The following is a 21,792-nucleotide window of genomic DNA, read 5'->3' on the forward strand; positions in this document are numbered from 1 at the left end:
CAAAATTAGAACATTCTTGTTAATGTTGGTGTCTCTAGAGATGGTAAGTTGTGTACATCAACACTTTCGGAGTAACTTTTTGAGAATTACAATCATCCAAATAGAAATATAGAAGTTCAAGAAAGACGTTCTGTTCTTGGTGTGAAGTGTCAGTTTATTGTTCCTTTAGTTAGGCCAACACGTGTTTCATCGCAGGGAAAACACTGCGAATCTTCAGGGCCTCATGTGGACACGGGCAAATTCGTGTTTGTTATACCCGTTTAGGGCGGTGCTTCAATTTGTTTGTTTTTGGGTACTCAAAGATTTCGGAAAACGCTGTCCGCGTAATGTTTCTTGCTCATTAGTAAAAGGAGCTGTAACCGGGAAGAGTCGAAAAAGTATATCTAGTAATGCACTGGTATCACATAGGCGGGTACACCTTGTTTGTGATATGCTCCCTCTTGAGGTTCCCGGCGCCGTTTGCCAAAAAACGGTTTTTGGCAAACGGCGCCGGGAACCTCAAGAGGGAGCATATCACAAACAAGGTGTACCCGCCTATGTGATACCAGTACATTACTAGATATACTTTTTCGACTCCTCCCGGTTACAGCTCCTTTTACTAATGAGCAAGAAACATTACGCGGACAGCGTTTTCCGAAATCTTTGAGTACCCAAAAACAAACAAATTGAAGCACCGCCCTAAACGGGTATAACCAACACGAATTTGCCCGTGTCCACATGAGGCCCTGAAGATTCGCAGTGTGTTCCCTGCGATGAAACACGTGTTGGCCTAACTAAAGGAACAATAAACTGACACTTCACACCAAGAACAGAACGTCTTTCTTGAACTTCTATATTTCTATTTGGATGATTGTAATTCTCAAAAAGTTACTCCGAAAGTGTTGATGTACACAACTTACCAACCCTTTGGCATGCTTAGGGAAGAATTTGCGGCACTCAGGCAACACCTCGCCTCAGACATCAAACAACTTAACACAGACATCCAAGAAATTGGAGATCGTGTGGACTCACTTGAGCAAGCAGGTAACTGCTGAGATGACGAGCTCACGGAACAGGTACGAGAGCTACTGGACCTCAGGGATTGCAATGAGGAACTCCACCTCTGTCTGGAAGACCTTAAGAATCGCTTGAGGCAGTCTAACATTCGTATTAAAGGTGTGCCACTTCAGGTGGTTGGTGGGAAATTGGAAGACTGGGTGGTTTGCTTTTTCTGCCACGCTGCTCCGGAGCTTGGGGACAGGGAGATCATTCTAGATCGCACTCACCAAGCTGGGAGGCCGGCGTCTAACCCTAGTCAGCAACAAGACATCCTCACCTGCCTTCATTCTTATAAACAGAAGGAGGTCATAATGAACGCAGCTAGAGACAAAGCAACTATTGCTTTTGAGGGCCTCCAGACCAGAATATATCAGGAACGCTCGTCTATGTGCGGAATGCCCCGGTGGCTCCCCCTCTGGATGCGAGCAAATTGGATGCAGATGTCTATCTGGATAAGGTTCTACGAGCCATCCAGGGACTTACCTCTGGGAAGGCTCCTGGGGAGGACGGAATCTCTACTAATTTTTATAAGACCTATGCCCATGATCTGGCCCCAGTGCTGGTTCGTCTTTTTAATTCCTTTAGCGACACGGGACCTCTGACTCAAAAGATGACCATGGCAGAGGTGGCTGTGATACCTAAACCAGGCAAAGGCCCGCTGGACTGTGCATCATACCTCCCCCATATCCTTACTAAATGTCGATCTGAAAGGCTTTACAAGTATACTCGCAGATCGACTGGCACCTTACATGCAGGGACTTGTGGACCAGATCAATCGGGGTTCATCCCGGAGCATAGCTGTAGCGACGGGGCGCAGCATATGTGTCACCTCTTGGACAAACTCCAGCGTACTCGGACACCCGCGGTGCTTCTCTCAGTGGATGCCGAAAAGACATCTAGGACCAGATGTACAACCATACTAAATTGCGACTCGCAATTCGCACTTGTTTGCGAGTCACAAATTGCGAGTCACAATTTAGTATGTACGTCCGTGTCATAGACACTGATTGAGATTCCCAATAGGGTCGCAAGATGCGAGGCTCATGAATATTAATGAGCCACTCGCATTGCGACCCCATTTGGAATGGCTGGCCCTCCAGGGATGGTGGCCTGCTGGGCTTAGCAACACCATGCCTGGGACTGCTTTTACATAAAGCAGTTTTTTTTAATGCGGCCTGTTTTCCTTAAAGGGAAACGGGATGCATTTAAAAAAAATAAAATTAAACTTTTTCGTTTACTTTTTTAAGGGCTGGCAGTGGTCCCTGTGACGACTGCCTGCCCTTAAAAAATAATTTTACATGCATTTGCAAAGGGGAAGGGGTCCCCTATGGACCTCTCCTATTTGCGAATGCATTACCACCTACTTGAAGTAGGTTGTAATTGCGAGTGTTTTGCGACCGCTGTTGCAGTCGCAAAACATTAGTACATTAGTACATGGGTTAGAGAGTTGCTGTTTGGAAGGGAACACCCCTTCCAAATAGCGAGTCTCTAAACACTTTTTTGTGAGCTGCAATTCATTTGCGACTCACAAAATTGTGTTAGGACATGGCCATACCAATTTTAGCATGCGCTAACCCGTTTGCTTATGCTAAAATTAGTCGTACATCTGGCTCCTAATCAGGTCCACTGGCCATACTTGAAACAGGCGCTATACAGATTTGGGGTCAGAGACCGATTTATGAGATGGGTAGACTCCATCTACATCGCTCCACAGGCACGGATCAGCGTGAATGGGGTTGCCTCACAACCCTTTCTGATCAGGAGGGGGACACAGCAGGAGTGACCTTTGTGGCCCCTGCTCTTTATATGGAGCCGTACTCTGAGAGAATTCGCCAAAACCCAGATATCTCAGGGATTAGTAAGGGAGCTAGAGATCATAAAATATCACTCTACGCGGACGATGTTGTACTCTTCCATACACAGCCAATGCCCTCACTTCCCTCATTATTGGGTGAAATTGAAACCTTCGTCCGGGCATTGGGCATTAAAGTTACCATCCACAAAACACAGGCCCTCAGCTTGACCCTCCCTAAAGCTGAGCAACAGCAATTAGCAACATAGTTCCCATTTACGTGGGCTTACTAGGGCATCCCATATCTAGGTCTGCAGATATTCTCTACGCTCGACAAGACAGCTCAGGTGAATTATTCAACACTTTTGGCTGAGATCATGGGGGAACTCCTAACTTGGAAAAGGCACACAATGTCGTGGCTGGGTAGATTAGCGGCCATCAAAATGACCCTCTTGCCATGCATTCTATACGTGATACAGACACTCCCGCTTCGGCCACCACCTCGTCTGGTGACACAGTTGCAGCATCTCATCTGGGGCTACATGTGGGGAGGGAACATTTGGCTCGACACCTGACATACCAGAGACAGGTGGATGGGGGGGCTCAGCGTTCCGCACCTGGAGCGATACTTCCAGGCACCAGAATTGCGATACATGACCGAGTCGTATAAATTAAAGTCAGGGAAGCACTGGTGCTTTATTGACCGCTCGATAGTGGGTATGCATGTTTGGAAAGTGCCATGGCTCCCGAAGAGGCACTGACCACTCGGAGTCTATGTATCTCCAGTCCCGAGAACCACCCTTGGAGTATGGGATAGTGTGCAGGAGTTGTGTGGTCTATCGACCTCTATATCACCGACTCCCTTTATAGGCAACCCAGATTTCCCTCCAGTAAAAACAGGAAATGGATACCTTCACTGGCAAGAGGCCAACTGCAAAAGAATTGGAGATCTTTTTGATGAAAAGGGAGTAATGGAATTTACTCTCCTTGTCTCAGATTTAGGAGTTCCCAAACACGCATACTGGCAATATCTTGCCCTTCACCACGGGGTGACCCAGGCACAAGTGTACCCTCACGCTAGCTGTCCCCTAACCAAGTTCGAGTTGTGGTATATAACTCGGATCTCTGATAGGCGCCTGCTATCAGATATACATACCTTCCTGAATACTCCTAGACAGAGCATTAAATCTCCTGCGCAGCGCCGATGGGAACCTGAACTTGAGCGCGAATTCTCCCCTAGAGAGTGGCTCGATATTATACATAGAGCTAGAGCTTCCTCCTGCAGCACCGCAGGCAAGGAAATCTTCTTAAATGTAGCACACTACTGGTATTACAACCCAGCTAGGGTTGCAAGGTGGAAACCGGGAGGGGACGGTATGTGTTGGAGCAAATGCAGAATGTCAGGCACCCTCTCACATATTCTTTGGCACTGCCTGAAGATACAAACATACTGGGATTCGATCCTATAGGACATAGACACCATTTATCATACAGACATACCTAGATTCCCCAGCTACACACTGCTGGGACTCCCCAATGCCCTTGCATATCCTCTTAAATCCTGCAGAGGAAGAGCGATTACCCTAGCACTGGGTGCTGCCAAGCAGGTGTTGTTGTCCAGATGGGGAACTGAGGGGGTTCCGACCCGACTAGACTGGCTACACAGGATGTGGGAGACGTTGGTATGGAAAAGATCACGGCAAGCCTCATACATACACTCCCCAAATTCGATAAAACCTGGGGCACCACCGTAGAATTCTTATCCACAGAATTTTTAGAGCTTACATGCCCAAGATATCTCCGGGTACCACGACTCACTGAAGCGCCTCCCTCCAACAATGACTAAACACACACATGACAGATGCCCCTACTGTTGCTACTGTATATATTGCGGAGACACAGCCCCCCAAAAAAAGATGTAGGCATATCTATCTTTTTCTTCTCTGTCCTTTCTTTCTGTTTGAGTTCAATTCTGCGTATTGCTCCCCACCGGCCAGTGGATCTAGGTGGTGGCTATTGTTATCTTTGCACTTGCTAATCAATAAAAAGATTTCAGCCATTAAAAGCTTGGATACACCTGAGTAAATTAATGGAGCTGGTAGATGCAAGCAGTATCATCTCTATATCTGAGCACTACCACACACGGACAACAAACTTTCTACCTCATTTGCATTTTTGGACAGCACAGACAACAAATGATACTCAAGACTAATTACATTAAAGTCCATAGGATGAAACACGTGTTGGCTGCTCTCCTCTGCTTAAGGCTGTCATCCAATGTTTTGAACTCAATGCTTGGCAACAAGCAAATCACCAGTCAGCTTGTTTCCATTTTTAGACCCACTAGCCATTCCCTTACCAATGCTTACAATTGAACATGAACTGCAGCATAATCGGGTGGATGTGACCCTGCATCGCCGAAAGAGTCGGAGGAGTGAATGTGGGCAGCGGCAAAAATCCAGCGATAAGGAGAAGGGGGGAAGCACTTTATCCCAGCCCGCATTAGTGCCTGGGCCTTCCCCCATACCTACCTCTCTCTCCGCTGCTGCGCACCACCGGCTGCCCCCCTGCAGACAGCACGGACTGAGGCAGGGTGTCCGGCAGCGAACCAAGGCCACAGACATTGGCACAACGCCTGGAGCAATTCTGGCAAGGCAAGGGGCTGTAGTGAGCCCAGGTCCGCCCACAGGTGGCACTATCCCGTGGTAAACGTAGGAGTGAGGAAACACACCCCCTCGGCGAACAGTGGACCCTGGGTGACTGAGGATTGATTGTTGAACAACTGAGCAGGCATAGACGCTGCATCACTGGTGAAGCTGGCAGGGGCCCAGAGCAGCACACGTGCCGGCAGGGTGCCCCCTGAGGGCATACAGTGGAGGGAGAGGAACACCGAGAAAAGCCATAAAAGTTGTGGCCCTGCACTTAAACAAGTGAAGTCACGCACTCATCCGACCAGGCTCGTGCCTGTGCTGAACCCAGGCCCATCGACACAGGGGAAGTAGTCCACCCCGTGACTGACACCGGGGGAGAACCAGAGAGACCTTGCCAGTGACCACATGAACTGGACACACCTACTGGCCGCTTTGACTCCGTACTGCTCTGTGGGCACCTGCGACGCCAAGCTGTCTCACCAAGCTCGAGTACAGAAGGGTTACACTTGGTGCACAATCAGCAAGATGGGCAGGCAAAGTGCTGAGGCAGGTGCGACAACCATGCCACCGGCGAACACCGCCAAGCAGACTGGCCTGGATCAGTAGGGGACAGACCCCGCTGGGCCTTCCACACTGGAGTCAAAACTCGACGCAGTACTCGAGGCCGTTGAGTAGATTGGGACCTCGCTGTCGCAGACCTGATCATCTCTGGAGAGTTGCATCGACAATGTAACATCTGACTTCATGCTGTTACATGCAGACTGTCACAAGTTAACGGGAAGGGTAACCGAGGTGAAGGCAGAGATACAGGAGGCCCTTCCAGCCCTTAAAACAGTGCCCGCAGAGGTACATATGCTCACTGAACAACTGCACTCAATGGAACTCAGAATGAACGATTCTGAGGGTCGCTCCCGGCGCAACAATGTTCATGTTGTTGGCTTTTCAGAAGGCTTGGAGGGCCGGAACGCAGTTGCATACACTGAACAATGGCTGAGAACCCCGATACCGGTGGAAGTGCTATCTCCCTTCTTTACAATGGCTGAGAACCTTGCAGTGGAACGAGCTCACAGGGTGCCCTCGGGCCGCCCGCCACCGGTTGCTGGGGTGCGGCCCCTCCTCTTCCAGCTGCTCAAATTCAAAGACTGAGATGCTGTGCTCCAAGAGGTGCGCAAGATGGACAATGTATCAGTCCTCTTCTTCCCGGACTATGTCCTGGGGGTACAGAGGCAGCAGCGCACATTTCTGACAGTGAAGAAACTAATGCGTGAACTTGACATCCAATACTCTCTTCACTTTCCTGCATGGCTGCGGGTGATCGCAGAAGGCTCCACTTACTTTTTCAACACAGCTGAAGACGCCTGGAATTGGCTGGAAGCATCAGGAGGCGGATGGCGTTCACGGGGCCACCCCAGGCACCATGTGGCAGCCAAAGGAGGACCAGGAAATGGCCCTTGTGCCTGATCTGGAGCAAATGATACAGGAACGGCGAGAGGCGCTGTGGACAGCAGCCACGATGCGGAGCGTCAAAGTTGCTGGTGACTCGGATGCTTGCTCGGTGTGCTGCCTCAGCGAAGGCAGCTCATCTACAATGTGGCCAACTGGCACGAGCTTGCAGAGACTTCCAATAGTGACTCCGCAAACTGCTGATCACTTGACTCCGGCGCAAATCTACGCCTAAACACATCCATGCATACATTGTTTGCACTCACATGCAGCGCATACGCCGCAAGATGCTGCCTGTATCAATGATCCCTGTAGCCTGCAACTGAAGACCATGGCCACGTTCATATACCACATTTCACATTTGAAAAAGCCTGTCGGGGCACAGCTCTACCCACACACAGAAATAGGGTCTTGGCGCCCGCGAGCCCCACCGCCCTTGACTTCCTTCGCTCACTCCCCGATAGAAAGCGCGGCGCGGACAGTCGACATTGGCCAATCGGCGCAGTTCACAGTTTGGGCAGACACATGTTGTCCCTCTTTCGGTTTCAGTTATGGAGCGAAATGCTGCTTCCCCCATTAGTTGACTCCCACAGTGCTATTATATTGCAGTAGTCGGGTAAGATGCGCCCCCTGCACGGAATACATGCGCTTTACCCATGGTTGAACCCCTAGTGCCATGCCTCCAGTGCCCGCTTCTACCCCTCATTGATGCTCGATCCCACCTACCACCATAGTTACCTGGAGCATTAGAGGTATGCATACGCCAGCGTGCAGGTATAAAACATATGCTTACATAAAACGCCATGCCACCCACATAGCGCTGCTGCAGGCAACGCACCTTGCGCAACCAGAGGTTCGTAAACTTCAGCATAGATGGAGAGGCCATGTTTTGACAACGGGCTACTCCTCTTATGCTAGGGTGCCCTCATCTGGATCCACCCGGGCACTCCATACACATCTGAAGAGACTGAGATAGACATTTATGGACGCTATGTGTTGTCACATAGTCACCTGGATGGGAGGCAGATTGTCATAGGGTCCGTCTATGCCCCAGATACCGATCAGGCAGCATTCTGGCAGACACTTTACGGCATACTGTCCAGTCGGTGCGACATCCCTTGGTTATTGGGAGGGGACTTTAACGCAGAGTTGGACACAAACTTAGACAGTTCCTTCCTACCATTGCAGCTCATAGCTGCTGCGTCACACGCTAAGGTTCAAAGGGAATGGTTGCGCCACTGGGGTCTCACCAACATATGGAGGACACTGCACCAGCGAGAATGCCTATACTCTCATTACTCTCACCCTCACAGACTGCACGTACGCATTGACCGATTTGTAGGGAGTGAGGCGCTGCCTGCCCAATGCACCCATGCACAGTATTTGGGCCGCACGCATTCGGATCACAATCCACACATGATACATCTTCTAGATGAGCAAGCTGTGCATGTCACCAGCGTGTGGAGACTCCAAACTGCGGCACTAGAAGTTCCCCCCTTCAGGGCTTCAGTAGCAACTATTATTGAAAATTATTATGAAGCAAACGAAGACTCGGTCCCCGATGGGGGTGTGGTATGGAAAGCATGTAAAGCTGTGGTCTGGTTATAATGTATGGGGCTAAACTCGAGTCTACGCCGGCAATTGGATCTAGAAGCCACATGCATTGAAAATGCCCTTATCCAGCTAGAGTCAGACATAGCGAGGGCACCCGAACCCCAGCATGCCTTAGATAAGCTGAAGTATAATCACACACAGGTCATGGAGTGACTACGAAGCATAAATTATGCCGCACATGCAGCGCGCACCCATGCAACAGCAAATAGAGCAAGATCAGGCACACCCTCATGTCCTTGCGCTTCGATCGGCGTCGGGTCTCCTAATAACTGGCCAGCATGATGTTCATAAGGAGTTCATAGCTCACTATGCTAGAGTATACAAATCAACCCTTTAAGTAGCACTCCCAGACCTGAACTCACATCTGTCCCCACTACCACTGCCCGCGGTGTCAGCGTAGCAATGCGTGGAAACAGAGGAGCCGATCACGCTACAGGAGGCGCAGGTGGCCATAGAGGCGCTGGCGAGACTTGGAAGGGCCCTGGCGGCTTCCCAGCCGAGTACTACAAAGCGTTCCAGACGGTCCTGGCCCTATACCTTCTCGCCATGTACAGTGGCACACAGGAGTCGTCTATCATGCTGGAGTCGCTCCGCGAATCACTACTGGTCTCCCTTCTCAAGCTGGGCAGAGACCCAGAACTGTTGGGCTCCTACGGGCCCCAAGCATTGTTGAATACAGACTACAAGGTGTTGGACAAAACACTAGCGTGCAGACTGGCTTCCCTGGTGCCAAAGTTAGTGCACACAGATCAAAACTGATTTGTGCCCACTCGCTGCACGTCATTGAATATACACCGATTCTTCAGGGCGGCACACTACTCTGGTGAGAGGAGGGCGCACTCCGGCTGCCTAGTTCTCGACTTAGAAATAGCATTCAACACCCTGGAATGGGATTTTTTATCTGCTGCCCTTGACAGGTATGGGCTGGGGGAAAATTCCCCTCACTGTCAGGGCAATGGGTAAAGTGAGAGAAGTTGTGCCTGTATCCCTTTCCCGAGACTACTCCAGATCCGGTGCTGGTACTGGGTGGTATGCCGGTATCGTGGCAAAACTCAGCCTCCCGTTATCTGGGGATCCTTATCTACCGCCAGTGGGAGGACCTTCTAGAAGGTAACCTCATGCGGGCTGCGACGGCGGTGAGGTCTCAGATGTCTTTCTGGCGCACTCTCTCTTTGGCCACTGTAGGTCATATAGCGCTCCTGAAAATGGTGGTGCTCCCTCAGCTGCTTTATCACGTTACAAATTTGCCAGTCTAACTTGGACCCTCCTTTTTCCGTGCTCTAGAGCAAGACCTGAGGCAATTCACATGGTATGGAACACTTAATTGGGTAGCATTAGCGAAACCTTTTGTACCCATTGACTGTGGCGGATTGGCAGTCCCCAACATGGAACACTATTATCTGGCATTGCAACTACAGTGGGTGGCCCGCTGGATTGGTGGCAGAAAGTTGGCGGACACTGTCACGCAACAGCCTGGTCATACGCAGTCCCAAATAATAGCCTTGTTCCACCCTGGTAGGAAGGGTACAGTCCCGACTCAGCTTCCGACTTCGGTTGCCTATAGAGGTCTTCGCCAGGGCCTAAAAAGGAAGTTGTGCCATATGCCCTTTCCTGCCCATTCTGGGCACACTAGCTCACCACTTCATATTCTGAACAGTGGAACTATTCTCATGGGAAGCAGGGGGACCGCTGACCCTGGGTGACCTGTATCAGGACCAGCAGCTAGTGCCATTCCACACACTGGTTGAGGAGATAACCTACCACAGGGCCAATTCCTCTTATATGCCACGCTGACACAGGCGCTGCAAGCTTTGTGGGGTGACATAACTCACAAACCTGTGACCCATCTTACCTTTCAATACCTACACAAGCTGGGCACAAACAGACACATTACTAAATGGTTCTCTGAGTCCCTAAGCACGCATTCGACACAGCCACTGACATCCCTTAGGGAGCGCTGGTACGCAGACTTACAGACGCAGTGCACTGACCACGAATGGTCGGCCATACTAGAGGGGCCTATCCCCAAGAATGCCCAGTTACGCTTAATACTGTGCTACATACTTCAGGGAGCATATATAACACCAGCTAAGATTAATAGGTACTTCAACTGCGTGGATGCCAAGTGTCCTAGATGCAGATTACTGGATGCAGGCCTCTTGCATTTTCAGGGGCATGCACAGCTCTCACCTCCTATTGGAGAGCAGTCACAACACATTTGACCAAATGCATGGGCCGCACAGTCGCATGCTCCTGGGACACCTGCCAACTAGGCCTATACCGTAGAACAAAAAAGCATAAAGTAACGTCCCGATTTATAGACCTCGGGCTCATTGTAGCCAAGCGCTTAATCACTAGTTGCTAGAAGTCACCAGATCCACCGAACACCAAAACCTGACTACTGTCGCTGACATGCTGAGCGCAGGCGGAGAGTGTGGCACTGCGGGGGGAAGACACGCTGGGCCTGCGGGTGCTCCCGCTGGCGGACGCATGGGATGCGATTCTACTAGATATTCGAAATCCAGGGCAAGATGATTCGCAGGGGCCCCAGACTTTCACATGATGCTCTCAGTCAGATGGACCAAGTGGCCCGTGTGGAGCATGTTGAGCGCCATTGGGAATCCTGTGGAGCAGAAGACTGCGTTACCCTACTGAGGATGTGTCTCACATTCATAATCAGGGCATGTTATCTAACTTCATTCAATAGCGGCTAGGATCACACAACCTAAACAGATAGATAAGAAATGTATGTATTAGTCGGGCACAACACATAGGAAACAGCCCGGGTGGGAGGGCCATCACATGCGCTAAGCGATACAGCATGAAAATGTCCCAGTTCATACATCCGTTTCTTTAAGCATTATTGCTCAAAACACATGCTATATGCAAAAACCACAGTTGATGGACAGAATGCAGAACAATGTCATACATTCATCCCAGTACAGAGATCTGGGCCCAAATCCATCGTTTTTTTGCACTCCACACCACCCCAGTTCAGACATGGCCATATGCATGTCGCGATCTCTCTCGCCACCACAGCCAGAAGAAAGAGACGTCGAATAGAGCGTCCTCTCCAGACGGACTACATGTCCCAGAGGGCAATGCGGCTTTGGAAGGCTGGAAAACGGGCTGATCCTATATAGGCTCCTCCCCTGCAGCAGGAAGGTGCTTGACAATTGTTTTTGCAGTCTCGGTGATGGCGGAAGGTGTTGTCCCCGCCGGATTTATTGCCTAGAAGCCCAGCGCCGACGAAGAGCCTGCGAGGTCAGTGAGTTAGAAGCCCAGCGCCGACGAAGATCCTGCGAGGTCAGAGTTGTGTTTCCCCGCGCCGACAAAGAGCCTGCGAGGTCAGAGGAGAAGCTGTTTTCCTGCTGCAAGTCGCAAGTATTCTTAGGGAAGAACGGGCTCGTTCTTCTTTCAAAACCTTTTTACTTTCTTGAATCCAAACCGCGCGGTGCGCTTCCTATGTTTCTTTATCGCACCAGAGTTTCCCGACTTGAGAAGTATTTGATCTGTATTTTGTATACTTTCCCTTGATACTTTGACCATCTTATTGTTCCCAAGAAGTATTGTAGGCAAAACGAGACGGGCAAGAAACGCCACGTTTCAGTAACAGAAAGTACCTTTCAGAGCCGGAGGGTAGAAGAGTCTCTCTGGAACCAACGTTCTCTATTGAGGGAAGTGACTATAACTTTCCTTTACAAGTATCCAGTTATCTCGGATTCGGGTACAGCACCATAACATTGTACGAATCATACAGTGTTGCCTTTGGTAAGTGTAGTAACCAAGGGGCAGGGGGGATTGACGCTAGTCAGGTGAGGTACTCACTCCTGCTCTCTGTCTCCCCACGCTGCAGTACGTTCCTCAACTGAGATCTCGCGGATAACTCAGACCAGACCCAGAAGAGAGTGCAGCAAACCCCGAATCTTCTATCACCATATCACCTCCCGGCTTCTTGCAATACACGCTCAGAAAGTGGCTGTAACTTCACTGCTGGGTGTTGTGTTGGGACAAGTCGAGGGGACTTTCGTCCGATCGTCTCTGCTGGTCATTTGCATAAGGTTTGTGGCACGCGTTAGTTCTTGCGCTGCTTACAATCACGACAATGCAAATCAGTCTGACCCTGTGCCTCATGGGAACAGTCCAGCCCGAACTGCAAAGCCATGCCTTCCCTGGACCGCAAACAAGCTTCCGAGGAGCGGTTTCTGGCATTCCAGCCGTCTTCAGCCCGGCTTGCTTGAATCCATAGGTGTGGAGAGCATGGGACTCACGTCTCAGCATACCCATCCCACTCGGGGTGACAAATGCAAAAACCACAGTTGATGGACACAATGCAGATCAATGTCATACATTCACCCCAGTACAGAGATCTGGGCCCAAATCCATCGTTTTTTTGCACTCCACACCACCCCAGTTCAGACATGGCCATATGCAAATCAGTCTGACCCTGTGCCTCATGGGAACAGTCCAGCCCGAACTGCCAAGCCATGCCTCCCTGGACCGGAAACAAGCTTCTGCGGACCGGTTTCTGGCATTCCAGCCGTCTTCAGCCCGGCTTGCTTGAATCCAGTGGTGTGGAGAGCATGGGACTCACGTCTGAGCATACCCATCCCACTCGGGGTGACAAATGCAAAAACCACAGTTGATGAACAGAATGCAGATCAATGTCATACATTCACCCCAGTACAGAGATCAGGGCCCAAATCCATCGTTTTTTTGCACTCCACCCCACCCCACCCCAGTTCAGACATGGCCATATGCAAATCAGTCTGACCCTGTGCCTCATGGGAACAGTCCAGCCCGAACTGCCAAGCCATGCCTTCCCTGGACCGGAAACAAGCTTCTGTGGACCGGTTTCTGGCATTCCAGCCGTCTTCAGCCAGGCTTGCTTGAATCCAGTGGTGTAGAGAGCCTGGGGCTCACGTCTAAGCATACCCATCCCACATGGCGCGCAAACAGCATAGAGCATGAGTGCTCTCCTTTATGCAGATTCTAATCAATGAATGTCTATTTACATAAACATGTGCATGCATGCAATCTGTACAAGAGTTTGTCAAACAGCATTTTAAAAAACAAATGTTAAAACTTAATAAAGACATTTACACACATAATATAAGGCACAATGAATGGTCAAGGTGCGGTTAAATTATCTGAAAGTACCACAGCTCAGGTTGGTGAAAGGCTGAAGCTTCACCATACCTAAATGATAAAAAAATACCTGCTCTTTATGCTGGTCTGAAGAGTTGGCTACTATAGTTGCGCCAAGCACATACACATGGAAGAATGGAAATTACAATGTTTCCTACCTATAGCTGGAAAGTTTTTCCTGTAGGTAAACCAGAGTCGAGATGCCACATCACAGAAGATTTCGTCTTTCTCTAAAACAATAGAAGAAAAGAGGGAGTCATGTATTCTCCGCAATATTTAACAATGAGATGACTCCCAGTTGAATACCAACCAGGAACAAGATTCTGGAAAACAAAGAAAATATGATGGCAAGAACAATGAAGAAGGAAACAATGCTACACCAACGGGGCAGGGAGGAACACAGTTGAAGGATGAGGCCATGGGTAAAAGGAGTTTACACCCTGATAGACTAAGGGCTCTACACAAGGGGAAAGCTTTGTGCTGCTCAAGAAACTGATGCAAGAAATGTTTTAAGAGAATAAAAAGGGCCTCTGCTTCCTCTGTAATAGTTTTATCATTTAGATTGCCATTCAAACCTCCATATGCTATCCTTAGGCAGACATTTGGAAATGTAAACACTCAGATAGAATGCCATTTTAACATCAGGCAGAAGAGGTGTCCCACTTGTACATCAACAGCAACTTGCAAAGGTGTGCTGTAACCAGTCTGAATACCCAATTTCTCTTCAGTGTTGTGTGGCTAGATCTTGATACAAATGGATAGTGCAACCTCAAAAGGTTACTACCCCTGTGGCCAGTGCCATCAGTTTCTCTTTTTCTTTGTAGAAATGTACTGCTGTAAGAATGTCTGGGTTGTCGAGTCTCCCTTAAACCTCCACAAAACCCATCTGGAGTGAGCAACGGGTCTCAGAAGGAGATCATCAGTCCTATTCTCTATTGCGTATGGCAACCCATGGATATATCCTTTCTAACCATCAAACAAAAGCACCCACCAACCGGATTTTCGTTGTATCAAAAATGTCTACAAGATCAAGAAGCATAAACAAGGTTATTATCAAAAGATGGGAACTTTTACAACAGGAATCAGACTTCGGCAACTCTTTAGTTGAACTTCCCTTGTTCGCATATACCAGAAGCAATAATCTCAAAGAGCTTCTTGCCAAGAAGAATTGTAGTGTAGTTCCTATATTCCCAATAGGCTCTGCGCATTGGAATAACATAAACTATAGTTTAGACGTAGGACTTAGGTCGACTAGGTCTCTATTTGGATATTTGGATATTTGGATATTTGGATGGGTATTTATAGAGCGCGAACGTTCGCTCCGGAGGGAGCATCATGGCGCTGACAAACCAAAAGACCGAGTCACAAGGAAGGTAGTGGGGGGCTAGATGGCTGCTTTAGTCCAGTCATCAGAGAGATTAAAAATCCACGTTTTGAGGTGTTTCCTAAACGGCTTTTCAAGCTATTGAATATGCTAGAATTCCTTGTGAATGCCAGCTAGCTCAGATGTCACTAGAAACTTTCTCGAGTACACAAGAAGGGATTTGTTTCTGACAACCATATAACATGACAACTTTGCTCCACAAGAATAAGGAGTATATCTCCAGAGTCACGGAAACAATAGATGGCTATTTCACTCAGTCAATCGTGCATGCTTAGTTTCACCAGAAGTGCAGAGAAATAGAGAGACAGGCGTTTTCAATAAAAGGGTTATTTATTGAGCAGTCTTCTTTCTCATGCAACAGAAGTGAATTGCTACAATTGCAATACTTGTCATAAAGTAAAGTGCGTACAGTAAAAGGAGTATTAGGAAATAATACTGTAAAAGCATTTATATGGTTTCTAAGCCATAAGATACTTAAAATGGATAAAATACATACAATGATAAAATAATGACTAAACATACTCAACTGGTGCTTCTAAGATACTACTACCCCAGTGTACCTAACCTAAGCCTAGTACATGGGAAGAAGTACGGGAGAAGTAGTTTAAGTTAATTAGTTTCTGCCAAGTATCTATCCAAGAATTCTGTCAGGGTCTAATCAGTTCCGTACCTTGTTTAGAATGTGGGAGGTCTTGTATCTCTCTCTCAGGACTCGATCTCCCAGCAACCCGCAAGGGTAGCAGGGAAACACTGGAGCTGGATTTCTCGGCAGGAGAAAAGACAGCGTCTCTCTCTCAGTGCGTCAGCGGGAGGGTCGGCTTCCTTCGGCACTTGCTACAGCAGGGCGTCGGGCAAGTAGATAGTCGATCTGCTCCAAACCACCGTGTGTTTTGCTAGGGCAGATGCTGGTATATTTATACCTGGAAGGTGCAGAGTTTGACGTAAGGTTGGACATAAGACGTCACTAAGAACTCGCAGTTCTTTCAGGACTCCAGAAGTTCTAGGACAAATCAATACAGAAGCAGGGGGAAGTCCCGGGCTGTTGGAGGCATGGTTTATCTAAGAACACATTGTGCTTTCTAGGAGTCTATGGGAGTAGCCTTGCCGTATTTGGACTGCATTGGCTATGTCTTAATATGGGTATGATTCTTATGCCTATATAAGGATATGATTTGATATAACCATATAAGGGCATAAATCGGGAATAATAACTAGAGTCCTACATTCGTCTACAACACCCACTCCACTTATAATGTCCATCATTACTAAATACTAAGCAATTTAAAACATATCTATGCATGTGTTTTCCATCCCACCTCAAAATACATGAAATGCATTTGAAATGGTATGTACACGAAAAAATGAGTATTATACTGTACGTTTTTGTAAGCAGTGGTATCATTCAGATAATGCATATATCGTACATTGAGATGTTGACTGAATGAATCACGAAATTTACATATATGAAATGTCTCTAAATACAGATGAGAAGGCCGAGACCATTTCATCACATATATATACAAGGCTGTACATGTGCTAGAGGCTAAGCGAAAATATCGTCTCTAGAGTTTCAAAATAGAACTCTTGTTCTCTAAGAATAGTTCTACTTTAAGCAGAGTATCATGTGCCAAAAAAAGTAAATATTTTGGGAACGGGGAAAAAATATTTTCGTATTTTCGTTTGAAAAAAATAATAGTTTTTAGAAGTTCTGTTTATCAAAACTGAAGGCCAAATTCAAAGTTCAGGGAACGCTGTGTGGTCTTTTTTTCAAAAGTTATTCTCGTTGTTAGGAGAGAACATTAACTCGGATAGGCTGGCAAAGAATTAGTCTACTACAGTAGGTGAAAGTTGGACCATGTCTGAAAAAGTGCATATGTGAGATGCATTGCCGTCATCGTTGTCTAGATCAGCAATGTTCACAGAAGGTTGTACCTGTGTGCCGCTTTCATCTCGTACCTCACTACCAGCTTGTAGCTGTGAGGTCTCAACGAATGCCCTCATCAGAATAGGTAGCCGCTGGGGAGAACACGTTGCATCAGCCGTTACCGAGCCAAGCAAAGTATCGACATCCTTCGGTACTGCTGATAGGAGTGTGAGACAGACGTCTAACACGCATTCTTCTCCGCAGAGCAGGCATCGTAGAACAGGTAGGATGCAATCTTGCCAGATTGGTCTGAATGAAAGGAACCAGATGGTATTCAGATCTCTTAGCCGCGCCAAGCCGAGCACTTTAGTAATCCTATCTCGGTATCGCATCGCAAGGAGCGTTTCTTCCATTGTAGCCTGAGTTTTGCCTGTGACTGGACTTTCCATATCGGAGCAGAAGGAACAAAAATAAGATTCCTGCTACAAGTCCCAAGATGAGAGGCAGGCCGCCGAACACAGAGTGCACGGAATTCGGGAAGATGCTCAGGACTGCTTCAAAGGGTGCTAACAGACCCGAAAAAATTGTCTTAAATACATGTGCGATGCCACTGGTATCAGACATGTTTAAGATTTGACTTAACATTTCTACGAAATGCACGGGGCAATTTGTTGATAATAATGTATGTATCTCTGCTGCCGTCCTTGCGACTTGCAGATCATACGTCTCTTTAGACGAGGTCAAAGGCACAGTTTTTTGTAAAAGAATGGACTTCGTCTGCTTAAAGTATCAATTCGAATAGAAGAGATATTCAATGAAGGCCATATCGTTGCCTCCTTGTCTGGTTTGCTATTTGGATACAATACTTGCATACAGCAAGTGACCCTGGATGTAACACTGACGAGATAGGCCGTTCTTGGCAACATGCCACAACAGCTGCGGTCACTTAACATTACGTAACTGCCGTTGGAAAGTTGTCTGAAAAAAGGCCCTATTTGTGTGGCAGGGGTGCAGTGCAGGTGGCATGAAAGGTCATTTGATGAACCTTCGCAGGCTTCATGCAAGTTAATTTCTTGACACAGAAGTGTACCACTTAGTGAGTTTTTACAATTGTTACCACTAAGAAATACCTCCTTTTTACCCCCACTCCAACACCTATGTGTGTAAGGTAAATTCCAGGTTGACTTGATGTACCCTTTACCCAACCTTTCATACAGGCCCGCTGGTATGTGCTTTTGGCAATATTGAAACTGAAAAGTCGTTATCGGTATTGTAATGGTGCCATGTATTATCCATTCAATGACAGGTTTCTCCGAAAATGTTAATGGTAATCTTTCTAGTTTTTCAATGCTCAGCACTGTATAGCCTGCTCCTTTTTGTGCCAAAGAGATTTGTTTATCTGTAATGTTAAAGATAGAAAATAATGACTGTGTGTTGATTACACGCCATGGCACGAAGCCTGAACGGAGATTTTGTAACGTCCAGCCTAACTGTACAATAGAACGTAATTGGGACTGGCCATGTTGTAACATTAGCATATCCTGTTCAATTATATCAATAGCAGATGATACAATGCTGTCCAATGTATAAATTCTGGAGGACAGAGTCCTTAACCCATTGTCCACTACAGATAGTGTTTTTTCCAAATTAATACGATCAATTTCTCGTATTTTTTCAGCAGTTTCAATTTGCGTTATTTTCCAAGCTTCGTTGTAAGCAGCATATATACCGGTGTATATGAAACGTTTTTGACGCTGTTTCCGAGGTCCCAATAAGAAATCTCGTAAGTCAACGCCTTCTTTAAGTAAGGTCAAGTGTTGCTTAATTTCTGGTAGTGTGGATTTCTGTAGCCATTCGAGGCACATTTTCCCTACACTGTATGTTGTTACTATCCCTGGATGTTGTCTCTGGGAATATCTTGGGTCTGGCCTGTTCTGTTTGAACCCCTGTGTTTTGTTCAGGAATCTATCTTGACAGTTATTAGTGTCTGTGGGCCAGATCAACCATTTTTCCCAATCAGGATTAGTTCTGTTTTGGTGCAAAATATGGGATACGTCTATCTCCTTATCTGTAGTGCTATTACTATCAGGTATGGGTTTTGGTATAGACGGTTTGTTTAAAACCTTTATCTTGGCTAGGCCAAGACAGGTTGTTTGTTGAATGGTATCATTCAGGAACATTATTTGTTCTGGGATCATGCAGGCTCTGAATAATGATTCTAAACCTTGTACCTGCCAATCTTTCGAACCCCAGACAGTTTTTGTCTCAATGTTGTTTTTCTAAAATTCAAAACCAAATGTAGACAATTGTTCATAAAATTTTGCAGAATACATCAGTTTAGTATTTGTCAACATGTTTTTCATTCCTGTCCTATTCATAATTTTAAAATAAAATGTTTCTGGATCAGTGTTATTAAACCCTGAGAAGTATGGGAATTTCTGATAAAATGTTTCCGAGCTGCCTTTTGATGGTGTTGGACAATGTTCCTATTGGTTATAAGTAAAAACATTTCTAGGATTAGCAGATTTATGCAAATAGTGGTGCCCATAATGGTTAAAGCAATACATTTTTTCATAATCTGATGAACCTTCTAAATAATCATGTTCTGTAAAGTTTGCTGACATTTCTAAATCTGACATCATGTTATTAATAGTCTCAAAGTCCCAATCATCAGATAAAGTGCTCGGTGATAAAAAGTCACTTAAAGAAACCTTGAAATGATGTGGATATTTCAATAGTTCAACCGGGCCACAGATGTCGTAATCAGTTGCGTCCCATGCTACACCACCAGGTATAGGAATGGCTGTGATGTTTACTGATGATAGTTCTCTTTTTTCAATGTGAGAAGATCTGTGAGGCTTTAGAACCAAGTTGATGTTCTGACTTGCTGTGTCCATTGTACTGTATTTTCCATCGATCATTCTTCCCAAGCTTAATACCAAAATGAGCAACAGCAGGAGGAAAAGTACACCTAACACAATCCACAATTCAATCCATGGTGAAATAAGAAGTTTCTCCAAGTTGATGAAAGAATTCTGTAATTTTTTCTTTGAAAGTTTTGTTTGCTTGCTTTTCTTCATGTTCACTAGGATCTTCAGAAAAGTCATCGAAATTGATGTAGTAGCCAGATGCAGTTCTGTCAATTGTTGGAATTGCTTCAGGATTTTCAATAATCTTTGGATTTGCTTCTTCCTTTATCATATTAATATAGGCAGAGGCTACATCATTGTAGACAGGTGTTTCTTGACGAACTGTTGCAATTTGGGTTTCAAGAGGCACAAGTTCAATGGCTTTGTTGCATAGTCCTTCTTTTCTCTCTGCAGGTTTATCAAATGTGATTAGTCTCTCAGTTTGAACCTCTTGAATTGTAGCCAGGTTTGGTCTTCTGCTACATCTTGGGAGTCCACTGGGCCTACTACTTATTATTGGCCACATTATTGTGGTTTTACCAGGTCGATTGATACAACTCTTGAATTGTAGCCAGGCTTGGTCTTCTGCTACATCTTGGGAGTCCACTGGGCCTACTACTTATTATTGGCCACATTATTGTGGTTTTACCAGGTCGATTGATACAACTCTGTTCTCCTTTTTACCAGCAAGGGGCGGTAGTACTACTGATCTTGTTCCTTGAATTGCTAAGACAGGTACCGCTTTTCTGTAAGAAGGCCCAAATTCTTTCTTTACCGCGATCTTTTCTCTGACCAGATCCCCAATCTTTGGAATCCAGACAGGTCTTGCTGGGACATGTGGTTTTTCTTCAGTGGCCGTTGACTTTTGCTTTGTGTTACTTAGACTTCTTCTTGTTTCATTTAAGTCCTGTAAAACAGCCAAACGATCTTTGATATCAAAGGTTTTTTTTTTCCACCACTAAAGTATGACGGTCGAGGTCTTCGATCAACATTCTAGTACCAAACAAAAGTTCATACGGAGTGATTCCACCCAGAGAATGTCTTGGCAGATTATTAAGACTACGTTGGACACTTATTAGATGTTTGACCCACCCATCACCCGAACCTAATACCCTCGCTGTTATAGATTGCTTTATGTCACGGTTTTTTCTCTCCACTACCGCATTTCCCTCAGGATGGAAGGGACTAGAGTACCGCAATGCAACGCCCAAGCTGGCCATGGCCTCCTTGTAAGCTCGAGAGCTAAACGCAGGACCCTGGTCAGAATGTAGCGGGCCAATTGCGTATGTTGCGATAAAGACTTGCAAATCTTTTATAACAGTTCTGGCATCAGCCGAGCGCTGGGGCCACATCCAAATCAATCTCGGAGTTAGCATCAATTATGTATGTATTTTCGAGTGGATAATTTAGAGGTAAAGCCGCATAGTTGCCTTCCATTGAGGCTTTTACTGCTAGTAGCGTTTCACCGTCTATTCTTTTTTTACAACGCTTAATTGTAGCTACGGAAGCCGTGTGGACAGCTGCCTTTTCGGTTTTATCAGCCAATTAATTCCCTGCAACGTGAACGCCATCACGTCGATGACTCAGTGTATGTATCACGTGAGTCTTTTGTAGTTCTTTTTTTTTTTGGTTATAAGCTGGTTATTTATTGGCTACATGGACAAGTCAGAAGGACCAACTTCACCAACAGCAACGCCATAGAATCAACCAATTGCTAGGTGACCACATTCTAGAGCACTACAATATTTACAGCATTAAAAGGAAACACCATGTAATAAGCATTAACAAGAACAGCAGAATACCACAAGATACAACAGTTTAGTTTTGAGATTTTTTTTTTAAAGACATAAACAATTTAAACGTTTGACAAGCGATCGTCATGTTTGAAGAAGCTGTCTGTCATACTTTTCACTCATTGACAGGAACTCACGCGACAGAGGTACCTGCCA

The 21,792-nt window shown here is 46.6% G+C and overlaps 1 protein-coding gene across 3 annotated transcripts in view; it reads right to left on the reverse strand.

Annotated features, from left to right (window-relative positions):
• ATG4B (autophagy related 4B cysteine peptidase) overlaps window positions 1-21,792 on the reverse strand; it is a 552,878-nt gene that overhangs the window by 404,083 nt on the left and 127,003 nt on the right. For 2 of the 3 annotated variants that reach the window (XM_086944003.1, XM_086944005.1), the window contains exon 3: window positions 13,845-13,916. The exons of the other annotated variant lie outside the window; for it this stretch is intronic. In XM_086944003.1, the coding sequence (XP_086800129.1) occupies window positions 13,845-13,916 (72 nt within the window). The remainder of the gene's footprint in view (window positions 1-13,844; window positions 13,917-21,792) is intronic. 3 annotated transcript variants of the gene reach the window in all.

The sequence above is a fragment of the Lissotriton vulgaris genome, chromosome 11 (assembly GCF_964263255.1).
Source record: "Lissotriton vulgaris chromosome 11, aLisVul1.2, whole genome shotgun sequence".
NCBI lineage: Eukaryota > Metazoa > Chordata > Amphibia > Caudata > Salamandridae > Lissotriton > Lissotriton vulgaris.